The sequence below is a fragment of the Dermacentor andersoni genome, chromosome 3 (assembly GCF_023375885.2).
Source record: "Dermacentor andersoni chromosome 3, qqDerAnde1_hic_scaffold, whole genome shotgun sequence".
NCBI lineage: Eukaryota > Metazoa > Arthropoda > Arachnida > Ixodida > Ixodidae > Dermacentor > Dermacentor andersoni.
The window spans coordinates 52,656,267-52,682,142 of NC_092816.1; the positions used below are offsets into that span (position 1 = coordinate 52,656,267).

Below are 25,876 nucleotides of genomic sequence, written 5' to 3' on the forward strand. Positions count from 1 at the left end.
TAGCAATAGAGTCTCTAAAGTCTTCATTGGCTGCTTTTGAAATGTTTGCCATTCAGGATCAAGCAGCTAGAAATGGCGCCATTTCCTTTCCACACTTCATGTCACATGCTGCTATGCGTTGACAAGTGTTTTTCGTCAGTTGAGTAATAAAGTCGCTTTATTAATACAAAATAATTAGTCTACTCTCGTTACAGCGGACCCTGACAATCCGACACAAAACCGTTTTATACGAAGTCCGTCATGTCTGAAATGCCTCACTTCCCAAACTTTCATCACATCGCAATGTCTAACAACTTTATTGCAAAGAGTGAGTGACGAATGTTCAAAGTAAAAAAGCAAACAAAAAAGTCACAGTTTTGCCCGAAAGGCGAAGTATCGATTGCGCCAGAAAATTAAGGAAGATCAGAGCGACAGCAAGCAAATTAACCTGTCTTGCTTCAACGCGAACTAAATTTAAAAAGCACAGCACATACGAAGCTACACCGGCACTGAGTGCACTTTGTCCGCATCGCAGATTGCTTTCAAGATACGGTGCCTGCGCCATAAGCAGCAGCAGCCGTCGGAGTAGAAACCTCCCCTCTCTCTAGCCTATCCCCAGTGCTTTGCCCGACCTTCCTCCCTGGCCCGCGCAGTATTGCGCCGCAATCGTCAGCTGACTCTTGCAAGTCAGTTGTCAGCTCGTGTCGACACAGCAAAAGTACGTTTTGTACGCCCGATATTGAAAAAAAGAAAGCCACTGATTTCTTCTGCTGTAGCAAATAGTCCGTTGTAGCCCGGTCCGTTAAGAGCGAACTTCGTTGCATTAATAAAATAAGTAGAACAAACTAAGTCTAAAATATGGTCTGTTATATCCGAAAGTTTGTTATATGCGGGTCCGTTGTAACGAGCATAGAGCTGGCCCTTGCCTAGTCCAAGCTATGGGCCAGCAACTTGACAGGGAGGTTGATCAGTTGCGCAGATTCGATTTTTGCATGTTTCTTGCTTGTTGTTTGATACAGTGATGCAATGTGTTCTTGTGTTGTTTCTTCTTGAACAGACTCGCCAAGGCAGTCGCCCACGCTAGACTCATCGACCAAAAAGAAGGAGGAAACAAAACCCGCAGTTGAGCGAAGCCCCAGGTATGTTGGTAATTGTTTGGTGTGAACTATTTCTTATGTGGGTGGAGCGGAAGCTGCTGAAATGGATGTGATGTCAATTGGGAGCTATCCATACATGCAACTAAAGAAGCAAACATTTATATGGCAATAATGTTGCCACATATTCCTGTAATGCCCAGCACGTCATATATACTATGCTGAGCATGATACCTGAAAATTCTGATTTAAGCAGAAGAAACCTAACCCATAGTGTATCATAGTTTTCTTTTTCTCTTTTTTTTTTTTTTTTTTTTTTTTGCTAGAGCAAGTTCTACCCTCCTATTCAAAAATGCACCTTAACCCTCTATGGTGCCATATATTGAAGAATTAACTCAAAATATTTATTGCTCGCGCATTGCACATAGTAAACCAGTGGTAAACCATTGTACAAGAATGAATTCGTTTATGTAAGAAATACAATAAATGACCGATTTTTTGGACATGTACGATAATTGGAGGAGACTCCTTTGCGCCAACGTACCCCATAGAGCCAATGTACAGTCGAACCTTGATATATCGAACAGCGCGGTGATTGCGAAATAGTTCAACATAGCCAGAATTCGATATGTAAGATCACATAAAAAATGCATCAAAAGCTTCTGCAAATCAATCAATAAGTCTAGGGCGCAGTCAGGGATCATTCGGTTGCGCCGCGCGCAATTAGCCTAGGCTGCGCCTATATCGTCAGCCACATGAAGTCGGCGCGGTCTAGGCCAATCGCACGTGGCACGACCGAACGCGTGCTCCGAACAACAATCCCCGATCGCGTCCCAGTCGTGGCGTAGTAAGTAGTACTCACTTAAAGCTTCACACAAGGTATTTATTTATTTGGCTGAAAGTACTGCAAAAGTGTAGCCTGCTTCTTATTGGCAGCCGCGTGCTTAAACATGGAGTCCTCAACATAGTCTTAAGGGGGGGCGCGGCAATTGAAGTGGTCGAAATGGTCAAAATTTTCGATTTTCCGATTTATTTTTTTTCGCGATCCTCAGACCTTCTTTTACTTCGTGGTGAAATGTTATAACAAAATACGCGGTAGGAAATTGATAAAACAGCACTTTCGTAGAGCGCCGTTATCAAAAATTGCGAAAAAATCAGGCCTCTGAAGGCGCCGTCGCACCGTGGATAGCTCGGCTATCTGATGACGCAGCGCCGCCATCTTGGTATCATCGTAAAGAGGAGAGATCGGAGCTCAAGATAGCCGCAGCGCCGTATTTCTCCACCGGAAAATAAAAACAGCAAACGTGAGCAAAAGAGAAGTAAAAGCGGCATCGTGATTGGGCGCAGTAGTCACGTGGGGAACATGGAGCGCTCCTATTGGCTTCGGCGAAGGCCAATGTTAGGTGCAAAGTAATGGAAGTTAGAGCCCATAGAAATGCATGGGCACCAGCCGGTATCGAATGAATGGAGGTAATGGAGTATTGTCAAGGTCCGCTTATCTGTTATGGCACTAAGTGTGGTGACCCATTGCTGATGTGTTGCTTTGTTCTGGCCCCAGGGTGGACCGCACTGCCTCCAACCACATTCCCGGAACGGGGACCAAGCGGAAAGCCAGCCCATCATCGCCGTCTCCTGTGCGTAGCCGCAAGGAGACTTCCCGCCAGGGACACTCGAGCTCGTCGAGCAGTGGCAGCAGCCCTCCTACCTTGGGAGCCCCTCTTGTTCGAGGGCGCACCCCACCCCGAAGCTACAAGGATTCTGGCTCTGGACTGAGCTCTCCTGTTAGGTAGGCTGCATTTTACTTGCATGAAACTGGAAACAGTGGGTCATTGGGGAGTGGTATCTGTAGGCTGCATTTTACTTGCCTGAAACTGGAAACAGTGGGTCATTGGGGAGTGGTATCTGCGGCTGCTGTGGCAACCCTCCCTTAACCCTTTGAGGCTTTTTGCCACAGTGCTGATCTTATGTTTTGATATTTCGCACGTATTCAACACCGCTTGGTTGTTGAAAGATGCTGCCGTCTTTATGGAGTGACCAAAAGTTTGAATTTGTATTTCTGCGCAGCAGTGGGCACTAGTCTTTACCTCTGGGCCCTTGGTCACGTGGTTTCCCGCGTGTCGTCTACTACCTCCAGCATGTGCGGGGAGGCAGTGCTAGCGTTTTTTACAACCGCCGCTGTCATACTTACGGTAGCCCGGTGCAGCCAGAGTTTAGATATACTAATCTGTCCCCCTGAGTGCGGTTCCGCTTTCGGATTTGGTTTGCATAGTCCCGTACACTTGAGAGCACAATCATGATTTCATTATGATGAAATATGTGTTTGGGACAACAAATTGATAGCCATAAATTTTGCTAGACATTTTTCTTTATCTCTTAGTGTATAGCGCATTTGTGTGTATACTGTTGGTAGTGATCAAAGTGTTTTTTTGAGACGAAATATCTGTTGCAATCCATTTTTTTGCTGTATTCGTGAGTTTTCAATCATTTCAAACTGCTGGAAACTGCAATAAAAAAAAATGGACCTCAGGGGTGTAGTTCTTATGAAAAAATTCAATCCTGAAATAGTTAAAAGGCCACCTGTCCCTGTAAAAGTCATCCAGTATCCGATAGTACTGTATACAAAAAGAGCAAATAACTATTTAAAATTTTTAACTTATAAACTAAACTTAATTCGACTCTGTGGCCTTTCTGTGCAGTAAAATATACAAAACTTGCCAAATAAGCTTATTCAGTTTCAGACCAGCACTTTCTTCAACAGTACTTCTCTGTTGTCCCTCTGGCATTTTCGACTCTGTCAGTTTTTGCAGTGAAGGAAGCTCCTGAACATCGTGAACTCTAGGAAAACTGCCAATGCTCAGAGCGTTTATATATACAGTGGAACCTTGTTCATATGTTGTTAAAAAAAAATCCAAGAAAAAAAAAACATGCTAATCGGCTAAACGTACGATCTCAAGTAACAAAAAAAAAAGAAAAACGTGTGTGACAGAGTCCACTACTGTTGACAACTAAATTGTGCGGATTGTTGCGGCATGAGACGCCGATGCTTGTTGGGCTGGTGGTGTCGAGGGCCTGCTGTAGAGGAGGCTGCCGACAACATCTTTGTGGGTGCTGTAGCTGCTGTGAAGAAGGTGTATAGCTAGATGGATGTTGGCTTCACTAAAATAGGACCACTGTTTATGATGGCACCTGGCTCACGCGTGGTCATGGCTCCCGCATGGGGGTTGGATTCATAACGGAATTTCACACAGGGCCTGTGCTGGAATGGCAGTGTTTTCTCAAACTGCTGCCTTAGGTGCAGCGTGGGGCCAGCATAGAGTGACCCCACATACCTTCACTGGAGGCAGCAGCATCGGCGTCAAAAAAGCACCGAAGTTGGCTCTGGCTGAATGGAAGCGGAAGCCTCAGTGGAGCTTTTTGGCCGTTCCTTGGTCAAGAACGACCTGCGATATAAAGCAGTTGTCTCTGATGTGCAATGTGCGGGCCAAATTTCAGCCCTTTCTATCAAGGAACAAAAGAAGTTGGTTCTGATCCCCTCCTGTGACAGGAAACCATAACGAAATCGAGCTGGTGGGCGACGCTGGATGCCACTGAAGCGTAATGTGATGCCCACATTGCACCGCCTGAAGCAGGGAACAGCCGTGCATTTGGATTATCAGCTACTGAAAGCGTGCAGTACGCTACCAATGGGCACTACACGCCACCCGCTGTAAAACAGATAGATGAAGAAGCTTATTGCAATAGGTTTGGTAGCAATAGCTGTGAATGCGGCGTGCGATTACTCTGGCGGAGATTTGGTGGTACCGGAATAAGAAACTGTACGTGCCGTCGTCTTCACGTGAGGCGGGTGGCTATATACTGTTCTCAGTCGCACGCCCCTCGCACCTTTTCTTGTTAACGTGGGATCTAGCAGCCAGAAAACACGTACGATGGTATTCTGAAGCAGGGAGCGGCAGCGCATTTTGGTTATCACCTATTAAAAGTGTGTGCTATGCCTCCGATGGCACCACGCGCTGTGAAAAAGATAGGCGAAGATGCTTATCGCAATGGGATTGGCGGTGATAGCTGTGAATGTCACGTGCGACATCCGCGGAGAAGATTTGCTGGTACGGAAAATAGAAAGTGCACGCTGGCGTTATTACGTAAGACGGGCAGACGAGTATTGCGGTGAAGCTTCCACAGCAGGCAGCGCGCAGGCGGAGCTACTCTTCTCGATACCGCGCACCTTACGCATTTTCTTGCAGTTTGCCAACGGTGCCAAAAAAATCGTTTTCCGGCACTGTATGCACCGGTAAAAAATGGGCGTAACTCTATTTGGTCATTTCGTGTTCTCAGTTGGGAATGTTGGTGCCCGGGAAACGTACGTAACATGAACCTGTCAACGACGTTCTACTGTGTGTGTACACACACAGTGAAACCTCGTTTGGTTTTAAAGAAAGACAAATTGTGCTTGGAATTTATATAAATTTCTCGAAAGCATTTGATGTTATCAACTGTAGTGTTTTCTACATAAACTAAACCATTATGGAATAAGAGGAATATGATTGTCGTTAATAGAATCCCATCTGAAACACGGTATGCAAATGGTAGTCATTAATCACAGGTCATCCAGCTTACGATGTATTTTGTCTGGAGTCCCACATGGTAGTATTTTAGGCCCTTTATTGTTCAATATCTATATTAATGACATATTTCTTGCATCCTTGCCTGTCACTTTAATAGTTTACGCAGACAATCTCGCGATGCTACTTGCCGGTAATGATTAACATGATTTATCGAAGCAAGGAAATCAGTTCCTTGAATATTTACACATGTGGTGCCAAAACAGTTGTTGAAAAGTAAATGCCAAGAAGAGCAATGCTATAATTTTCTGTCCAAAGAATAAAACTATCGGAACAAATTTTGTCCTCATGTTGGGCAACAGTAGGATCGAAATCGTGCCAGCTGTTAAATGCCTTGGTGTGGTGTTAACTGAAACCCTAAGCTGGGACGTACATATATATAACGTGCGAAGGAAAATGAACCTTAATAACGGTGTCCTGTTCCAGCATAGATACGCTCTGCCAATGAAGGTAAAGGTTCTTATCTGTAACGCATATTTACTCTCTATTATTAGTTACTGCTTAGCTGTTTTTGGTACAACAACAAAATAAAATGCACAGAAGCTAGTAGTTGCCCCAAAACAGGCAATCAGTTTAATTGCAAATCTACCATGGAATTCCAATACTCACCCGTACTATAAACAGTTTAGTATTCTCAGGATCTTTGCCATGTCAACACAGGCTGGCAACTGACTTGCGAGGGAGGGAGGGAGGGAGGGAGGGAGGAAAGAAAGAGGGGCGGAAGCCCACCATCTCCCGCGCGCGAGGCGGGGGGGGGGAAGAGGGGGGGTTCTACTCTGGTGGCTGGTGTTAATGGTGTACCCGCACAGGCGCCGTACCGGTAGCTTCGTATGTGCTGCGCTTTCGACATTTTGTTCGTGTTCAGGTCAATTCGCTTGCTGCTGCTGCTGCGCTTATCGTGCTTAATTTGCTATCACACTTAATGTTTCGCCTTTCGAGCAAAACTGCGACTTTGGACGTTCGTCACTCACTTTTTGCAATAAAGTTAGACATCGCGACGAAAGTTTTGGAAGTGAGCTGTCTCGGATATTACGGAGGTTGAATAAAATGGACGTTTTGTGTCGGATTATCAGGGTCCATTGTAATGAGAGTCTATACTGTATAACAAATAACGAACCTATACAAACTGCATTGAACCTCCATCATTTACACACCCACGTAGTGTACAGCATCACTTGCCTTAGCGTCTACCTTTTTGCCACACCTTATATCGCAAACCGTCCTTATCATACAAGGTGTCTTATTATCTTAACATGCTGAAAATAAAGTTTCTGAAGCAGGCAAAGTTGGCAACACCAAACAGCTATGTTTTCTCGGATAGCTCAAACTGTGACAACTCATGAACTGATGAGTTCATGGGCAGAGTGGTTAATATTGGAGCTTTCACTATAACTACCTTTCACAATAACAAACGATTTTCGGCAGTCCCATGTGATTAGTTATATCGAGATTCGACTGTAATATGCATGGATGCCTGTGGTAAATGTGGAGATTTGTGCATACAAGGGCCTTGTCTCAGATAAAGCAAGTGCAGGTTGACTATGCAAGCAGTTAACACTATACACTCGAGCCAATTTATGAGGTTCAGACATTTCAACTTATTGCTCAAGTCAGAGGAATAGTGCTTTGAAAATTTCACGTGTAGCAGCATTGGCATGCGGGAACATTTGACATATCAGGCTGTGTGTGGTGTTGTCCCTTTGCAATGTGGTGAAAATCTCCTGTCCAATAGGCATCTTGAATGTGCGCTTTTTTTTCTTGTAGAACTGTGCTTTTGCATTTGCTTTTTTAGCACTTGTGATGTATGTGTAACCAGGTGTCGCTAAATTTAACCAGGGCACGCATACTCACTCTGCAGATCCAAGCTTGAAGATGGAAGGTCCAAAGACAGCTCCAACTCAAAGCGACACAGTTCTCACAAGCGCAAGAGGAGCATCTCCTCGCGTTCCCGTAGCAGGTCGCCATCCCACAGGCATGGCAGCAAGAAGAGCTCAACCAGTAGCCACCGGTCATCACGCCACAAATCATCGCCTTCTGGCCACAGCGAACACAACCACCGCCACCACCGCTCCTCGTCATCTAAAAAAGAGCGCTCGAGAGAAGGCCGGAACCATCGCACAGCCATAACAGCCCGGAGGTGAAAGGTAAGGTGCCCTTTGGCCTGGTTTGTGCGGTTATTTTTTTAATTTGCAGCCAGAGACGTGAAAGTACACAACTGCAGTCCCTACTGCTTTCTTGGAAAGAGCTGGACTCTAAGTTAATACGGCTGATTACAACTTCACAGCTTTTTCTCTTACCATCCAGCCTTCCTTTCAGTCTGCACTGGGTTTAAACATTTTGGTCATTGCAATTGTCAGGCTGGTTTCTTGCATTGCTGGTGAGTAAAATCTCCACAGCAAAAAAAAAAGGCAATGCACACAGACAAGAAGGGCATACGAATACAAACTCTTGTCCTTGCCTTCCTTTCCTGTGTGCATCATCTTTTTGTTGCAATTTTACTCGGCTGCCCCCAAAGCCTGTTCCAACTCCTAAATGTTCTGTGCGCAAAAGTTATTGTTGCTCTTTGAGGTATTCCAAACTGTGTTCTACAGTGCTGCATGTTTTTCATAAGGTAAACGGTAAAATCGTTACTCGTACTTCTGAAATGTCCCTACCCCAGAGTATTGAGCATTTTTTTTCCAAGCTAGTCAACAAGTGCATCCAGAGTTGGATTACTAAAAGGAAATCAGGCACTGCAATGGTTCAGGTATGGGAATAGCACAACTAAAAGTTTGTTTAATCTTTATAACAATTATTGTACAAAAGCAATGCAAAGTGTACCAGGTGACAGCTTGACGTGTGTTGCTGATCATGCCCTTTGTTTCTATTTTGTCTAGGAGGCCCCAGTGAGAGATCAAGACACTTCATCTGTAAATAACATCGCAGTGGGAAAAAGCATCAGCCTGGATGAGAGAGTGAATGTGTATGCGAATGCTATGTGTATATAAAATGTATAGAAAGAAATGTGTACAAAGAAAAAATGAAGAGCATTTTCGTACAACAAATGTCTTCTCTCTTTATTTCCTTGTGTGAGGGGAAAAAAAATCTCGTTTTATTTTAAAACCTTACTACTACTACTACTTATGTACAGATCTCTGGCAGCTTCATAAACTCTCCAAAAAGGCAAGAAACAGCACTGGGACCACAAACTCTGGCCCCAGACAACGATACGCAATGCTTCAACCTCGCAGTGATCATCACGCCTATAATTAATTACACAATCTGCGCACATTTAAAAACCGTTCAATGGAAACCGATGAAATTTTGTACAGATGATATTTTGTTTCCCCTCCCAGATGCTCATAAAGCGTCACTTCTTCGTAATGCGCTTGCTTCGTGGCCTTGATAGCGGTCGCTCGCTGTGTGACGAAGCCGTTCCTATAGAAAACAGGTTGCTCGTAGCTGCAGGGGCACCTAAGGGGAGAGAGAAGGTGTGGGTTTCAGCACGGCACACATGACCAATGATCTCAATTGTCAATAAAGGCACTCCAAGACACAGCTTTCGAGTCTTCGAATAATTCTAATGCAACATGACGGCTGCCGTAGGAGCACTTCCCGAAGAGGGGTTTCAGCACTGTTTGGAGAAGTCGCAAGAGCGCGAGATATGGTGTATGGAAGCAGGAGGGAACTATTCGAATGAGGATTACGATGATTGAAACACCAGGCGACCCTTCTATTTCTCCAGGAGCATGGTCACTTTAAATTTAGCCAGGCCTCCTATTACGAGAAAGTAACAAGGCATAATGAAGCTGAATTTAAGGTAGCATGTGGTGGTAATGGCTTATCATGCAATGCTAGGAACGAGCACACAATGCACTGTGGCAGTTGTGCTGGTGAAGTGCACAGACAATAAAATTCAGCATATAGTCAAACCTCGATGCAACCAACACAGATGTCAATGAAGTAAATCTAGAATTGGGTTGGTCATGGTTTTTTTCTTTCTGAGTATTCTCCTGCTGTTATAACGAAACTGAAAATGCAGGATACAGTATATCAGGAAAATCTTGTTTTGCACCTTGCTCAAGATATACGCACAGGTAGGGTTGTCAAATATAGTCGAATGATTTTTCCCAACTTCCAACAGCAGCCAAAATGTCAAATGCTGCATGGTGTGAGATTCAAATTTTCAGATGTGATCTGCAAGTACAATGCTACAAACATAGTGGTCATGAACAAAGTTGATCACCTTGACCCTGCAGTGATCCCAAACTAGATGCAGCGCTTGGTATGCTTAGTGGCTCGGGCATTACGGCTGTGGTGAAAACTAGTCTAGGGCTAGCAGAGTGGCTGGCAACAAGCCGTTTTGGGAAACTCGCCTTTAACATGTTTTTAACAATAGACCTCGCCAGCCACTGTGAGTGAAATCGCACACGCAGGCCATAGTAGAGTTCAGGTCCATGAGTGACCCCACTTCGTGATCGAAAAATCAGTTGGCGACTGGAGCACTTGGCAAGAACTAGTTGATATGGCACATTATGGACGTGTGTGTTTCAGTCAGCAACTTGGCTTGGCTGGACTGCTGCCAGAAAGCCAACAAGTCAACTTCATGGGATCACACAGATCGCACAATTAGTGACGATAGGTACGTTCGATTTGCCCGCACCACAGGACCAGTTCACGAGGTGCTGCACCCTACCATTCGTTTCTGCAGTGCAACAATGGTGCCCGCTGAACCACACCTTTCGTTTCAAAAGGTGCAAGGCTGGTTCATGATTTTGCTGCACCCACTCCACTGTCGGTGACACTTGGTGCAAAGCAGTGGCACACCACATGGGCATGAGCGCCGTTAAAATTTCGCAACACATGTCTGATGTGTCTACGCAAGTGTGGCGTGTGTTAACGCCCCAGTAGCCAATCGTACCAGCAGTGCAGTACTTCCTGAATATGTGCATTCCATGTACGTTAGTCGGACATAACGCCTGCACCATAGAAATTGAGCTGCACAATTTCTGAACTTCTCGTGAACCGCCGTGAAGTGGTTCACAGCGGTGCAGGGAAATCAAACGGACCTGGTGCAAATCACTTTTCTTTTTGCCACATGTCTGCACAACAGGCTGAAGTCCATAGTAGACTCGATGCTTTTCATCACCCTTGCATTTCTTCCCCACAGACCTGATAATCTTTTGTGATATTGGTGTGCATGCTTATAATGAATATAGGACATAACAAAGGCATTCTCATCTTTGGTGCAACTTTGTTAATTAACAAGGTTCAGCTATAATTGTTATGTTTGTGCAAACACGACACAAAATCAACAGACAGGAGTTCAGATGAGCGAGTATGAAGGCTTACCAAAGTTGAAAGCTGGCTTTGGAGTGGCGTTGGTTCCACACTGCGAACCAGCAAAGTTGAATGCTGGCACCGATGAGTTGTTGGCCGCACCAAATTTGAACAGTCCTGACGGTGCAGCACTGGGCTGGGCAGCAGCACCAGCAGCACTGCTTGAGATGCCGTTGGTCAAGCCGTTGGTGGCTGCGCCAAATGCATTCTGAACCTGTGGTGCACCGAACTGGAATCCACCAGGCTGAGCCACAGCAGAAGGCTGGCCTATGGGCGTGGCGCTGGGGAAGAGCGGTGAAGTAGCGCTCGACTGTGGAAAAGCGGGCGTGCTGGTCGTGCCAGCGCCAAAGGAGAACGGTGCCGCACTCTGAGCAGTTGTAGTGGCAGCTGCGCCAAATGCAAAGGGACTGGCAGCCGCTGTGCCAGAACCGCTGGCTCCAAATGCAAAAGGTGTGCTGTTTGCTGCTGCTGGTGTGGTGGTTGCCGCACCAAAGGTGAACGACTGTGGTACTGTGGGAGCGATGTCCTGCTTCGGGACGGGTGTTCCAAACGTGAACGGCGTTCCCGAAAATAACGAGGCAGCTGTCGTTGCAGTTGAAAGCGGAGCTGAAGCAGTCGCCTGCTGCTGTTGGCCCTGTGCGCCAAACTTGAAGACTGGGCCACTTCCAGAGGAGGCAGCAGTGGCACTAGTGGCACCGAAAGAAAATCCACCTTGAGTGGTCGCAGTGGTGCTACGGGATGAAGCTGTACTACCTCCAAAGGTGAAGCCACCACTGGCAGGCTGAGTGCCGATGCCTGCCGATGCTGTGGCCGGGGACTGTACACTTGCCGGACCAAGGGCCGGCACTGATGGGGTGGCTGCTGGTTTTGGCGTAGCACCAGTCCCAAAGGAGAATATGCTTGTGCCTGACCCGCTCAATGATGAAGTGGGTGACTGCAGTGACGTCGAAAGTTGAGGGCCCATAGGTGCCGCAGTGCCAAACTTGAACCCCCCCAACGATGGGCCGGTGGTCGTCTGTGTGGTGTTTGCCGCAGGAACAGGTGCGGCAGGTCCTCCACTCGAGCCGAATTTGAATGGTTGTGCTGGCGACGCTGCAGTGACCAAGAAGCCCTGTGACACGGTCGGTTTTGCCGCCTGCGCGTTGGAGCCAAACTGGAAAGGAGCCGGAGTTGGTGACGTGGCACTTGCAACAATAGCATTCGAGTCGTTCGCTTTAAACATGGGCAATGCTGGCGACACAGCAGTCGTGGCTGCTGCCGTTCCAAAACATGGTGCCGGAGCGACTGAAGGTGTAGTTGAAATTGGCTTGTTGCCTCCTAGTGATGGCCCCGAGAAAACGAAGCCGCCAGCTGGTTTTGCTGCATTGGGAGCAGGTGCAGCGACAGCAGAAGATGCCGTGGTAGTTGGCACAGACAGCGCAGATGTCTGCGGCAATGAAAGTGATGGAGCCACCAAACTGGTTGAGGTTGCCGATGACAGAGACACAGCAGGTGAGGCAGCTGTGGTGGCTTCTGTAGCTTTTGGAGAGGTGAATTTTGCCAAGGCAGCTAATAATGGGTTTGCCGCAGTGGAAGCTGCAGCTGCGGGCAGTGACACTGGCGCACTTTGTGCAACCGCTTCCGGCGCAGTTATGCTAGCAGTGTCAGTGGTGCTTGAGCTGAAAAAGCCAGCGCCAAACTGAGGTTTCGGTGCCGCTGTGGCAGTGCTTGCCGCCGAGGCGGCAGATGCAACGGCTGTGTCTGCAGTGGTGACTGGTGCAGAAAGGACAGGGGTTGGATTCTCGGCTGTCTTGGGTGGCGAGGCCACGGCAGATGATGCACTCATGACGGGGCTGCTGATCACCGACACCGTGTTGGTCGTCGACCCTTGCACCAAAGTTGCACTGGACGTGGCTGCAAGTGGAATGCCAAAAGTGGGGAGGCCAGCTGTCTTCGCCAAGGTGGAGGGTGTTGCCGTCTCGGCCTGAGTAGTCACTGGTGTTTTCTCTGCTGTGAGAAAGAAATTACAGACAAGTCACAAATGCCGTCACGAAAAAAAAAAAAAAAAATGGAGGGAAAGAAAACTAACATCAGAGCTAGCCATTCAGAACATGCATCCATCCCCAAGACATAAGAAAGTGTTCTAAATTGGCACTTCTAAGGCACTGTTATAATACAGTATTGTAATTCGCTTTTGTCAATGGAAATCAAGGAACTCCGCAGCAGCACTAACCATTTGTTTGTTCTCTGACGTCCTGAAGCCCACCCAATAGTCTGTTGAGCCGTTGCTTATCCCGGGCCTGGTCATTCTCGTGCTCCTTCAGGGTTGCGATGTGTTCCGGGTACACCAACTTCTGCAAGGCCACCACCACTGGTATTCCCTTACGACATCCAATCACAAAATTTCAGCGAAATTTCTCTGCCCCATGCCAACTTTAATCAGGGCACCTAAGGAAACAGTCGAATCTCGCTAGATATAAATGGCGCAACAGCTGAGCATACAGCTTCTCATAAGTAATCTTACTGGCTCAGCTCCAGACAACATAGTCACGTAATGACTATGCGTCTTACAGTCAATGTTGTAGTAATGCCATTTTCACTACCCCCACACAACTACGTAGGACTTCCTGGTACAAGTATGTTAGAATTAACGATTCCACTTTGAAACCATTGTTTTTAACATGGTAAAAGCTTCTGCAATGAAGATGAACAAATTTATGTTCTATTTTTCTATGATTTCAAATGAAATAATGTCGATCTCGAATATGCTGAACTCGAAGGGGATAGCAAAGCAGTTCAACATATCGATAAATCGAAACATAATATATGCCCGTACGAGAACTTCGCATGTCTCGGACAGTTTCCAGAAATTCAGAGAAGCAGGAATTTACTAATTCTATTCATTTTCAGGGCCGTGCCAAACGCACAAACGTTTACTGGTATGCTCTGCACACAAATGCTGCAAATGGCTTGCGCTGCATGGTTGGTCTTTAATACAATGATCACAATGCTACTCCTAAAATTACACGTCGCCCTGGCAACGAGACCGCGGTGCACCTCGCAAGCGCCAAAGGGCTTGTTGCACATTTATATTTTTTCAGGATGAGGTAGGAATGGACGCAGAGTGGAAGCAAACTAGTCTGTCTGGATATGCGCCGTGCTGCCACTAGCACACTTGAACTATGAATTGCGCAAGAACACGCCCCACATGTCCTTTACAGTGCAATCTCCGGCTCAGCCATCTCGTGCTTAGAGCCACTCAGTGAAAAGATAGTGTGTCATTCACACTTTTCTTGTATAACACATTGAAACTGGAAGCTTTTGCGCATTCCTGAAGCAGCACAGTCATCAGCTCTTGCTGATAAATTAACGAATAGCATCTGCCAAAACACTGCCAGTGATGCTACTGGCCCATGCCATTTCGGAGCTGCATTTGGAGCAGGTTTATGAAACCAACTGCAAACTATGTATATGGAGCAAGCCATATGAAAACAAAAAGTGGTCACCGGTTCATAACCTCAGTTCAAATAGTACGTATAATTGGGCAGTACAAGAACATGAACTTTCAGCAGTAAATTTCATCTTGCTTTTTCCAACACCAGAGATGTCAAAAGTTTACCTCGTTATGCACTGTGCTGTGCTTCATGGATATACATATCCCATCTACTTAAAATACCACGATGTTCAACACTGAGGGGTTCATGTAAGTTAATTAAATTCTGGGGTTTTAAATGCCAAAACCACGATACTGATTATGAGATCGGCCACAGTAGGGTTCTGCGGATTAATTTTGACCGCCTGGGGTTCTTTAACGTGAACCCAAAGTAAGGTACACGGCTGTTTCCGCATTCCGCCCCCATTGAGATGTGGGTGCTGGGGTCGGGATTTGATTCCACGACCTCCAGCTTAGCAGGGTAGCGCCGTAACCACCAAGCAATGGCAGGTGAGGGGGCATTTTGCATGTGCATCGCACGCCGTCACGAAGTGCAGCTGTGCACTCACGGCTTTGGACTGTGCTGTTTTGTCACCATTGAATAGTTCTGATGGCACGAGAAGTCATCTTGTTGGGAGAAGCAAGCCTGCAGTTGTGCAGTGTTCAATATACAGCGGAATCTCAATAATTCAAACTCGAGGGAGCCCAAAAGTTTGTTCGAATTAAAAGAAAGAACTTGTTCATGAAGTATTCGTGCACCATAGCACAATGCACGAACAGTGCGAGTCGTGAAATACCGCGGCACGCAAGCACGCAGCGAGCGAGCACCACGAAACTGCCCAAGCCGGCCAACACTCGCTTCCCGATAATGGCAGAAAACGAAACTTCAAGGAGCAAGCTGGCGCTGGCGCGGTGGGACACACGCACGCAGACCGTCAAAGGTGAGGGAGTTGAGAGGGAGGGCGACGGGAGCGTAGTTGCAAGGAAGGGCGGGAGGGAAACAGATTTGCTTTCCCACCAGCTTGCTGAATGACGCTAATTACTTCTGCCACCATTGCCACGAAGCTACGGAGTTGCTGAGTTCAGGACTGGACCTCCACTGCTGCTTTGCGTGCGTGTTTTTTCCTTCGTCTGCTGATAAATCAGTGGGGGTGTTTACCTTCTTTGTCCTGCGTTCTTAACACGAGTCATGTCTAATCAAGAGAATGAAGTCGTTTCCACCGATCATAATCATGTTGGTGCACTCCCTTCTGTTGCGGCGTCATCACATTCAAAACACAAGGAGAATGAGGTGCTGGGTGCCGCCTTCGGGCCCTTGTATTCAAGGTCTGCCTCGTCGCACAAAGTCTGATATGGCACACTGTCTCCAAACAGCTTTTCCATCGGGACGCCTCAGTTTAAATGCATCATTGTAAAAAGAAAAAAGAAAAAAAAAAAAAAAAAAGGAAAACTGTGAACAAGACCAACCATGCCAACCAAAACAAATGCGAGCAAGAGCTGACACAAGCAGACCATAGAGTGAAACAAGAGGCCCGGCTGAACCAGACGCGAGTACGAACAGAGCGGTCGGGCGGGTCCGCATGACACCAGTTTCCCACACACACGTTACTGCAGGGGCCCCACTTATTGGTCTCTTTCGCTCGCGGCTCGCTTCCCACAGACCGTGAACAGCAAAAATGTGCTGTAATGCCCCATGCTGGGGCGTTTGTATCACTGGGCATTTTTGCCCATTGGAATGCACATAACTTGGACGGGACCGCAGCGTCAATTCGAATAAACCATGTTCGAATTAACGAGATTTGAGTGTAACGAATGTGACAGTGTGTGGGTGCTCAATAAATGCATAGTACAGTGCTACACTTAAGCATGAGATTTTCAAGGGGACTTTACGACTGTTCAAAATAGACAATAATTCAATATATCCGGGGTCGACTGTAAATGTATTTAAAGCAGAATTATAAATGTGTGTAGGCACCAATCATACAGCAGATACAACATGAATAATCATGATAATATACAGCAAACTAAGCACAACCTAAAAGGCAAGAATTCTAAAGGTTCACAAGGCACGAGCCCAGTGGAAAGCAAGCTACCGAGTTGGGGAAAAAAAAAGAATGAAGCTGCCAAAAAATAAGTTATGGTTTTTGTACCTTCTTTTCAATGGTGCCCCAGTCGAGGGGCTTGACGCGGCTCCTCAGCTTTGACGCATCAACGTTCTCGGTTTCCGACGACTCTTTCGACACTTCTGCTTCTGAGGGGACATCATTCTGTGGAAGGAAATAGACAAAAAGAAAGGTGTTATTCACAGACTGATTTTAGTACCGATGAAACTGAATGAATAACTGATGTATGCTACAGGCCCTTCTACAGTTAACAGTGATGGTTACTCCAATGACTTGGAGAAAGGGGCTGACCTAGAAGTGATTACATTGAACTTAAAACTTGCGATAGTGTTCCTCTGGAGCTTAAAACTGTAAAGACTCACAACTCTTGTTCTATGCTGGGCAGAGATATAACATTGGTCCCATTTCATCCTGTGAAGTATGCAGATGCCACTGATACCTGGTTTAGTTACATCTGAGAAACTGATATCTTGCTAATCTTGGCAGAAAATTAAGTAAAAGAAAAGCAAAGAAACAAGCGAGATAAAAATGGGTCTCATTTTCAAAATAAGCACATTAGATCACATATATGTACAAGTTTCTAGCACCATAACTTGAAGACCAAAGATTCTCGAAAATGTTTCTGTCTTTGGCTGCACTTCCACTTCTATTATTGTGCTTAATCCAAACCAACACACATGCTATGAGGAGGGCTGCATGGTGTAGGTGAGAGAGAGAGAGTGAGTGTGTGCCTAACATAGAAGCACATACTTCTTTACTGCTGTCCACAATCTTCTCCATGGAGTCCTCATCGTCCGACTGAAGTCTCCTGCAAGGATAAAAAAAGGGGGGGGGGGGCATGATGTGGGCACAATGCCGAAGCAGCAAGGGCAAATATTGACAAAAAGAAATTGTGCAGAAACAGTCGGCAATGATTGCCCATGTAAGCAAAGAGCCAAACATCAAACATTTCAAGAAGGCTATACAATTTATTAAAAGAATTATGTGCTTGAAGGTGATGTGAGGTTATTTAAGTAGTGCTTTTTTTTTGCTTCATTGCATTATTCCGTAGAGAACGGAGCCGTTAACCTGCAAATCTGCAATGGTAGTGCTGGTGGACATCAGGCGACTCTCAAAACAGCCCAAAGAGCAAAGAAAAAGCTGCCTAAGAAAAAAAATAAAAACAGGAGATAAAAAAAGGCATGTTCACTACCCTCACCTGTCTTCCTTTCTTGTTTGCTTTGACAATGGAGAAGAGTCGGGTGGTACAGCTTTCCGCTTCTGGGACTGGCTGTTCCTCTGCAATGCGACGATGAAAGGCAAAAATTTTTTTTTACTCGCAGAAACAGCACGGCAGTTTGCTGTCCCTTGGAAGGCATGCCTTCGAGGAAGCCCAAGCTCTAAGTTAACTATTATTTTTTTGTACGAGCAAAGCACCATGCCCGTTTCAAAAAAAATGTTTGCCGCATTTTAAGATTACCTCTGGCAAATAGCATGACTGTGTTCCTTGAGCTGGAATAAAGAGGTGGACATTACTTCCATGAGAAGTTGAAATGCATAACTGATTGGTTTACAAGAATTTACTATATTAATTTCTTAAAGGGACACTATAGGCAAATATTAAGTCGACATGGACTGTTTAAATACCATTCCAGAAACCTTGCAATGCTTGTTTTGCGCCAAGACAAGACTTAGTTTGAAAAAAAATTGCATCTGAAGGGTCTGAATGCCTTTTTGGAAATTCAAATCTCCCGTCACCCAACCGGGGGAATGGTGACGTTGCATACACCATCAACACTTTTTGCTGCCGCCGGTGAGTAAAACTTCGCCCGACAGATGGCGCTACCGGGCCAAGACAGAGTGGTGGTTTCGCCACTGCAGCTGTTTTTTGGTTAAGTGCCGTAAGCGTCAAGTGATGTTGCGGGAATCCCGTGACATCAAGTTCGAGTTCATTTATTTACCACATACATGGAGTTTCACATAAGTGGTTGGAACGAGGAAAAAAAGCTGCATTAAAAAACAAGTTGACTGGAAGTTGAATTCCCTGCTACTTGCAGTATTTGCAAGTGTGGAAAGCCAGCAAAACCAGTGCAATGCTACGCGATAGCGAAACTAGTGAAACACGAAAGCGTGAGCGGTGTGGAATCGAGTGAAAATGAAACCTCTCGACCGCCCACGTCGTTGTCAAGGGTAATTTCGATGAGTTCATTTTTCTAAAAAAAAAAAAAAAAAAAATGAGAAGAACTGGACAATTAGCATTTCGTCTTATAATAAAATGCAAGAATGTTTTTTTGCAATGAATGGTTGAGTACTAGTGACAGAATCTAACTGAAGAGTGCTTTCGTTACCGGGCAAGTGCTTGAATGTCCCGGGGGAGTCTCTAACCATGTCTTGCATTAACCTCTATTTCTCATTTATTAAGGCTCTGTTCGAGATAATATTGACGCCTTAGAGATTCTCGAGCACTAATCTATCACTTTAGCTTGACTTAATTTTTGCCTTTAGTGTCCCTCTAACCAATCAGTGTAAGTAAGGCACTCATTGCAACTTATTACAACATGGCGCCGGTGAGTGTGCAAAGGCATGTCCACTCAAGAGGAATTGTCAATGAATGAACTGGAGGAAGAAAGCAGTAGCTGTTTGGCATCGGGGTAAACGCTGTGCCAACTTGTAGAGAGACAGTCTACAGGTTGTCCCACGTAACTTGAGCCATGACTTCAAAAATACGAATGACACTTTGGATGCTAATCTAACTGAACGCATAGTGTTGGCAAACAGCCATAGTAACTCGGTTTATTTTTTATTTTTGCCACAACTAATTATTTAATTATGTTTAATTACACAACATTTTATTTACTTGCCTTTTAATGACGAGACATAAATACCCAGAAAAGGATTTTAATTTTTATCTAAGTATTCAAAGCACATCAAGAAAATTATTTTACGGAATTTTTTTTCAGCAATAGGGTGAAAACACCAGGCAGGAAATTGGGAGTGGGCTTCACCCCAAGCTACCTAAGGCTTCGTTTTCAATTTGTATGGACAGCTCTCATAATATGTGAACCACAGGTGCACCTTTCATTTGCTCTACGCCACATGTGCGACACCGCTGCAGCTGGATATGTTTCATTGGGCCTGTCTCCTCTGACCTTGCTTTCACAAGAGAGTGAGTCCCGTGCTAAACTTCTTCCTTGTCCAGTGTTCTTGCTCTAAACCAACAAATGACGCTTGCTACCTGTCATTTAGTGCTGGCCAAATGCATTTAGCCAGAAACTTCGTGCTCAGTACTAAAACTGACGGAACAGTCAGAAAGTGTGCGTGATTTGGACACTACCTACAGCCACACAAAAGTACAGTGCCAATGGAAAGAGCAGAACCGTACCACCTGCTGTAGGATGCTCTTGCTAGAGCAGTAGGAGATGGCAATGGCATTGTTGCGATGCCGCTTGGCCGAGCCGGGGGGACTTGACGTAGAGCACAGGCGGCCTCGCTTGAAGGTCACTTCGGGCGTCGACACCAAGGCAGAAGGCACAGGGCCCCGCACCACTGCATTCTTGCTCGGTGAGCCCAGAAAGGGAGGCCCAAACCCACCCACCGACGTAACAACTGGTGTGAAGGGTGGTAGCTGCGGCAGGCAGAGGTTTTCACGTCGTGGTCGCTTGCTGCTCTGTGCCTGGGTGGGGCTGCTGCCCGCCGAGTCCAGGCCATCTTGATATGCTGCGGCAGCAGCCCGCTTCCTGCACGCAATCGCAAGCACAATGGAAAGCAAACAAGTCCAGTGGAAATCTATGAGACAGGGAAAGCCTCATGCAGAGAAAAGATTGCCATCCATCCGAAAGTAGCACAAAGATATGAAGAAACTCTCTGTACAGGTCTTTCAAAAAGAAAGCCTTCGCAGCTGAAGGAATATCTGGCCTGGTCTGAGGATCATGCCACTGCTTTACTAGGCCATTCCATCTGCCAAGCTAAGCAGGAGGGTAGCTGATGGTAAGTCACAATGGATGAGTGTACTACAAAAGAGTGCAGGAGTATTGAATAGGCAAAATTAAATATTACCCAAACTCTGGGGTTTCATGTGCCAAAACCAGGATCCAATTACGAGATCTTATCACATTACAAGACCTGATTGTGAGATTAATTTTGACCACCTAGGTTTCCTTAATGTGCACCTAAATCTATGTACACAAGCATTTTTGCCTTCTGCCCCCATCGGAATCTGGCCACTGGGGCCGGAATCAAACCTGCAATCACGAGCTCGCACTGAATAAGCAGATCTGTTCTGTAGAAAGTCTCAAGATTTTCGCAATGTGGCAATGGCACACTTTCTTCAATTTGCCCATACTACACCGTGTGTACAAGATCTCTTTAACATCTAGAAGCGTACGGTGAGGGGCTAGTTGGTATGACATTAGGCGAACAACGAAAAACTGCGCAAAAAAGAACAAGACAGAGAAAGAACCACACGACACAGGCGCAGACTAACAACTGGTTTAATGCTCCAACGCCACTTTCCTACCAACAACAGAACGCATGCGGTCTTTGCGTTCTGGCGTTGAAGTGGCGTTGAAGCATTAAACCAGTTGTTAGTCTGCGCCTGTGTCGTGTGGTTCTTTCTCTGTCTTGTTCTTTTTTGCGCAGTTTTTTGTTGTTCGCATAATCTCTTTAACATCACTGATGCCATGAGACAGCATTCAAGCCAGGCATACAAACGATGACCTCTCGGAACCTGGATCTGTTAACCGTCCCTAATACGAAAAACAACTGTGGGCTGTGGGCTCCTATAATGTGTTAGTTTTTGCTCAACATTATTATGACATGCTGCACTGAAGCACCAGTCCTGGTGATTGCTATTCCTACAAGCAATAAACGAGTTGAATGAGCAGAATGACAATACGTTTATAGATTTATAGCATGACTGTGGTATTTTATTGTTGCACAGTGCAGTTGCTCTAGCATCATTTTTTGTTGTTTTGCCATCCCTGCTTGGACCTACAGCATGTCTGCAGTATAATAGAAATTAAACAAATAAATAAATAAGATACATAAACAAAGAAAGAAAGAAGGCCCGGCAACCCATACACCCATAACAAAAATTAGTTGAGTCTAAACAGAACTGGAATAATCTTATTATACAGGCCAAGGTCACTACTGCGACGATTTGTGAGCCAGAATTATATGTTAAGCTGCCAATTAATTATTAAGCTGCTAAATGGCGCACAAAACCTAAAGTTGTCTACTAACCTCCTCTCCTTGAGGGCTTGGATGACACTCTCTGTAGAGCATGGATCCTGCTTATCGGTTTCGGCAGTGGCTGCTGGGTGGCTGCATGGGCAAAACAGTGGTGGCATGTGAAAATGGCATGCACTTGAGGAAATAGTATTTGAACAAGCTGCAGGACCAACCAAAAGCAAAAGCTACTGTGGCAGCGCTACACTTGTACATGAACTCCCGTGCTTACAGCACAGATGCACTGGAACAAGCCTTCATGAGGAACACAAACCAGGCAACATGAACGCGTGAATCTATTCAATGCTGCTGAGCCTTGCTTAAAAGCACAAGCTCCTCTTTTTATCTGTTTTGCCATTGCTTTCCTTTTGCGCAACGTCAGCATGCACATTCAGCTCTCTTCCTCAAAAACACATCACATCCATCCAATACGCTCAAGTACATGGCCGTTGTTCCTTTTTGCAAGAACCTATAAACAATACCCACCAGACTGGTATGCACTTCTCATTCGCCTTAGGCTCTACAGTACTTTGATATTATTCACATGCCCACAGCATAACAAACTGGAGGACGCAAAGCAAAAATTTGTATAATGCTGATCGAAAGTTATCTTCTGCATACTGGCAAGCCTGAAAAATGTAGATGCATCCACGAGCTTGACAAATTCCACATGTATTCATGCCGAAGATTTTTTTTTTTTTTTAAGCACAATGGCAGAGGTGGGAGAGTAGAACAGGTAACAATGGGACAACTTGTTCTACTCTGTGTCTCAGTCATCACGCTTCAAAAAATATGAAGCACAAACATCGATTAGCTGTCCTGAATTGCCACGCTGTGGCAAATGTATTCTTGAAGTTCCTGGTATCAAAACATACCTGAACGTCTGGTTCTGTATGTGGGATGTTGTCAGCGGCAGGATCTTGACCTTCACTGGTGGTATCAGTTCTGGCGACGAAAATGGTTTGGCCAGTGGCAGTGGCGACTTATTGAGACACACCACTGGATAACTCCCCACGGAGTATTTCTCCTGCTGGATCGGGTGCCTCCGAGCGGTGACTGGGAGCCAGTCAAGATGGAACTTCCTGGAACGAGCAAACATCAATCATCAACCGCAAGCTAAACTGCACAATCTTGTTACACATTTACATGCACGCACTACTCTGGTTCAGCCCAATGTGCGTAGAACACAGGATGCAACATAAACTGTCTGGTACCCAACACGTTGTCAGGCGAGTAATTTCATAAATAATTTAGGGTGCCCTTCCGCAGCAGTCGTTCCGAAGGAAATTATGCTGGTGTATTGCTGGCAGAGAGCTGCAAGGCACGGGTGGTGCCCTTGAACAAGAAGTGAGGAATGGTATTTCTCTATCATGCAAATGGTACCTCTACTTGAAGCTCGCATATGTTTAGAGGAATGCACAGGCATGGGGCAGTTGACACCTGCAGCACTGCCTCATGATAACTACCTGCACTATCGATGAGGGTACAGTCACATGCAGGCATCGATGGCTACACACTCATGCATTCCTTTCAATGTATCTGAGCTCTATACACATCTGGCAAGAACACTTACTATTTATTTGCATACAGTGCAGTCCGCTTAAAATTGCGACAAAAATGTTGCAAAACGTGCCTCCCATAACCATGCTTTGTTAAATCTTGGCTTATCATACAGACATTTAATGTACAATGTGTCATCACCCGAGTCTGGCCCAATACCTAACTGCTATGACCACTCCTTGTTGGAGCCAGCTTGTGGCGATGCTGATTTTAGTCCTCAGAGCAGCAGTTACACGAGCTCCGAGGACTTGTATTCATTAAAGTTGTAGCATATGGTGCAGAAATCACAATAAATGGTGTCGTTATAAATGAACTGTCATGCATGACACGATGCCTTTAATCTTTCAGATAAACCTGACCTTTTTTTCTTTTTTACCCAGGATATTTACTGCAGACCAAATGATAAGGCTAATTTCATGTGTCACGGTCAAGGCATGGGAATTAAAGGGCCTGTAACAGGGTGTTTGCATAGAGTAAGTATGTGCCAGAATGTAACCCTTAAGTGAACTCTCTAGGTAGTAAACTATGAAACCGCCAATCTTTGTTAATAGCAGGTAACTTGTTAGAGAAAATGACAGAGTTATTCTTGAAAGTTTCCTGAACAAGCTGGTTTGCCTTAGACTGGTCTGAATAAACCTTGGCAAGCTTCACGTCAGGCACATTTCACATTTTGTGTGCATAACAAGATAAGAGTTTCATTATATTCAAACAGTGAAACTTGAAAAAGAAAGTCCAAGGGCGATTACTGTGTCCTATTTTACCATAAGGTGCCATACTGTGTCACACCACCACCTTGTAGACTTTTTTTGGTCATGTTGGTGAGGTTTGCTAAACATGGTTTTTTGGCACTAGATGGGACCTGCAAAAGGAAAGACACACACACACTGCGTCTTTCCTTTTGCTTGTACCATCTAGTGCCCAAATACCATAGTTTATACACATTGGGAGTTATCCGTGTTTCTGAAACTACTAAGCTATCTTTGAAAGGCTGCTTTCTGTAGCTACTTCAACAGCTCAAGTGCGACTGGAAGGGCAATTGTCATTACTAACGAACTGTAATTACTGCCTAGCTATTAGGTGCAATAAAAAAGAAGGATGAGTAGCTCACATGCAGTCATCGTTTCTATCCCACTGAGCATTCACATTTAGAATATTACGCCAATGTCCTGTGAAATGATAAGAATTCAAGTCTGACGATTGAACGGTTCTGCTTGTTTTTAACATCGTCCCAAGGCACTTGTAAAGAGGTCCAATCTTTTAAATAAAACAGCATTTGAGCAATGCGAGTATAACAAGATGGGCATAGCAATAGGGTCTGAACGAGGGCTGTCTGAAACTGTCCCCTTCCTGAGAGGTGTGCTTAAGCAAGCTGAGAAAACAATTAGCAATTACGAATAAATAATCATCCAGTTTGGCAAAAACGTTTCGAAACTTATTCTGACAAATTTAACGCAGCTGAATTCAAAACTGTTGTTTTGCAGCTGCTGGAGTGTGCGTTCAATAAGCGTTGACGAAAATGCCAGCTTCTGATAGCAGTTACGAATGTGTGTACGAACGCAGCGCGTGCAATCAGACGCCTGCGAGCACGCGAAGAATTTGCGCGTAAGCCACACACACAAAAGAGCACGCGCATCGTGCAATTCATACACTGAAAAAAGACGAAAAAAATTACGCGCCAGCTTCAAATCAGCACGAGACATTACACGGGACGATATCCGAAGGACGACTCGGACAGATTTCAGAAACCAGCCACACGCACTTCCTCTAGCGGAAGCGCAACTTTTATGGCGGGCACGTCCTTCATTCAAATTTGAAACAGACCCGGCCCAACGGCGTGTGCGTGAACGGATGCAGTTACTCACCTCCCATGCCCCGGCGTGGAAGTACTTTGGCACGATCGGTTGAGAATAGTGGTTTTACTCATCAACACGGGACTAGCGAGGCCGTATGCACCGCCGTCGACCTCGCCGCTCCGGTGTACCCGCGAAGGAGTGTCAAATTTATTCCCGGGTGTCACGCGCAGACAATCAAACGAAACACTGCCGAACCTCGACGGTGTGGCCGACGTCGGTGTCGCACTGTTCGCGTAAACCGCACGCTGCGAAGAGTTGCGCCCGCTTCGCCTTCTCTGCTCACGTTTGTCATGCTTTATTAAGCCTAGTATCGAGAGACGGTGGCGTAAGTTTTCCTCCCGCTTGTGCAGGTAATAATTCACTCCACTCCACAGAATGACGAACGCCGTCGCAGAGAAGACTGTCAGGAAACCGACGACGTACACTGCACACAGTAAGCACGCACAAATAATATTCCAACGTTGAATTTCGGCACTGAGTATATTAAACATGTCTACAATGCATCTTGCGCGCTGAGGGGGGTAACAATCCGGGCGCGCGGACAGCAGCGACCATATTCAAAAGCGGTGATTGGATAGAAATGCGTTACGCAAATACTCCTTACTTTGCCATCTGTAAATCTATTTCACTGGTAAAATAGGTGTGAATATTTTAAATTTATTAAATAATCACTTTAAGTTTTGAATTAGTCGGCGAATTATTTTTTTTGAGC

At 45.6% G+C, this 25,876-nt stretch overlaps 2 protein-coding genes across 4 annotated transcripts in view; one reads left to right on the plus strand and one right to left on the minus strand.

The window, feature by feature from the left end:
* Positions 1-8,736, plus strand: part of LOC126547918 (cyclin-L1-like) — a 21,995-nt gene extending 13,259 nt beyond the window's left edge. Inside the window, exons 9-12 of the mRNA XM_050195976.2 lie at positions 1,037-1,118; positions 2,632-2,859; positions 7,551-7,836; positions 8,569-8,736. Of these exons, the coding sequence (XP_050051933.1) occupies positions 1,037-1,118; positions 2,632-2,859; positions 7,551-7,833 (593 nt within the window). The 3' untranslated portion in view covers positions 7,834-7,836; positions 8,569-8,736. The remainder of the gene's footprint in view (positions 1-1,036; positions 1,119-2,631; positions 2,860-7,550; positions 7,837-8,568) is intronic.
* On the minus strand, positions 8,722-25,699 carry LOC126547902 (uncharacterized). Of its 3 annotated transcripts, none has more exons than XM_050195963.3 (10): positions 25,174-25,699; positions 22,627-22,833; positions 21,767-21,847; positions 19,911-20,262; positions 17,745-17,824; positions 17,297-17,354; positions 16,574-16,690; positions 13,224-13,344; positions 11,024-13,000; positions 8,722-9,145 (listed from the first exon to the last, which is right to left on the minus strand). In XM_050195963.3, exons 1-10 carry the CDS (start codon positions 25,653-25,655, stop codon positions 9,042-9,044), a joined length of 3,579 nt encoding a protein of 1,192 aa, XP_050051920.1. In that variant the 5' UTR covers positions 25,656-25,699; the 3' UTR covers positions 8,722-9,041. The 3 variants fall into 3 exon arrangements, with proteins under 3 accessions (XP_050051920.1, XP_050051914.1, XP_050051909.1); XM_050195957.3 differs by having other exon boundaries at positions 11,024-12,997; positions 19,908-20,262; XM_050195952.3 differs by having other exon boundaries at positions 19,908-20,262.
* Between the last annotated feature and the right edge of the window lie 177 nt (positions 25,700-25,876).

Excerpts from the sequence above, each read along its gene's own strand:
- LOC126547902 (XM_050195952.3), bottom strand. The coding sequence starts at position 25,655 with ATGTTTAATATACTCAGTGCCGAAATTCAACGTTGGAATATTATTTGT. Across the intron at positions 21,848-22,626 it reads ATACAGAACCAGACGTTCAG|CCACCCAGCAGCCACTGCCG; the intron begins GTATGTTTTGAT and ends TTGCCCATGCAG. Across the intron at positions 20,263-21,766 it reads CAAGCCCTCAAGGAGAGGAG|GAAGCGGGCTGCTGCCGCAG; the intron begins GTTAGTAGACAA and ends GATTGCGTGCAG.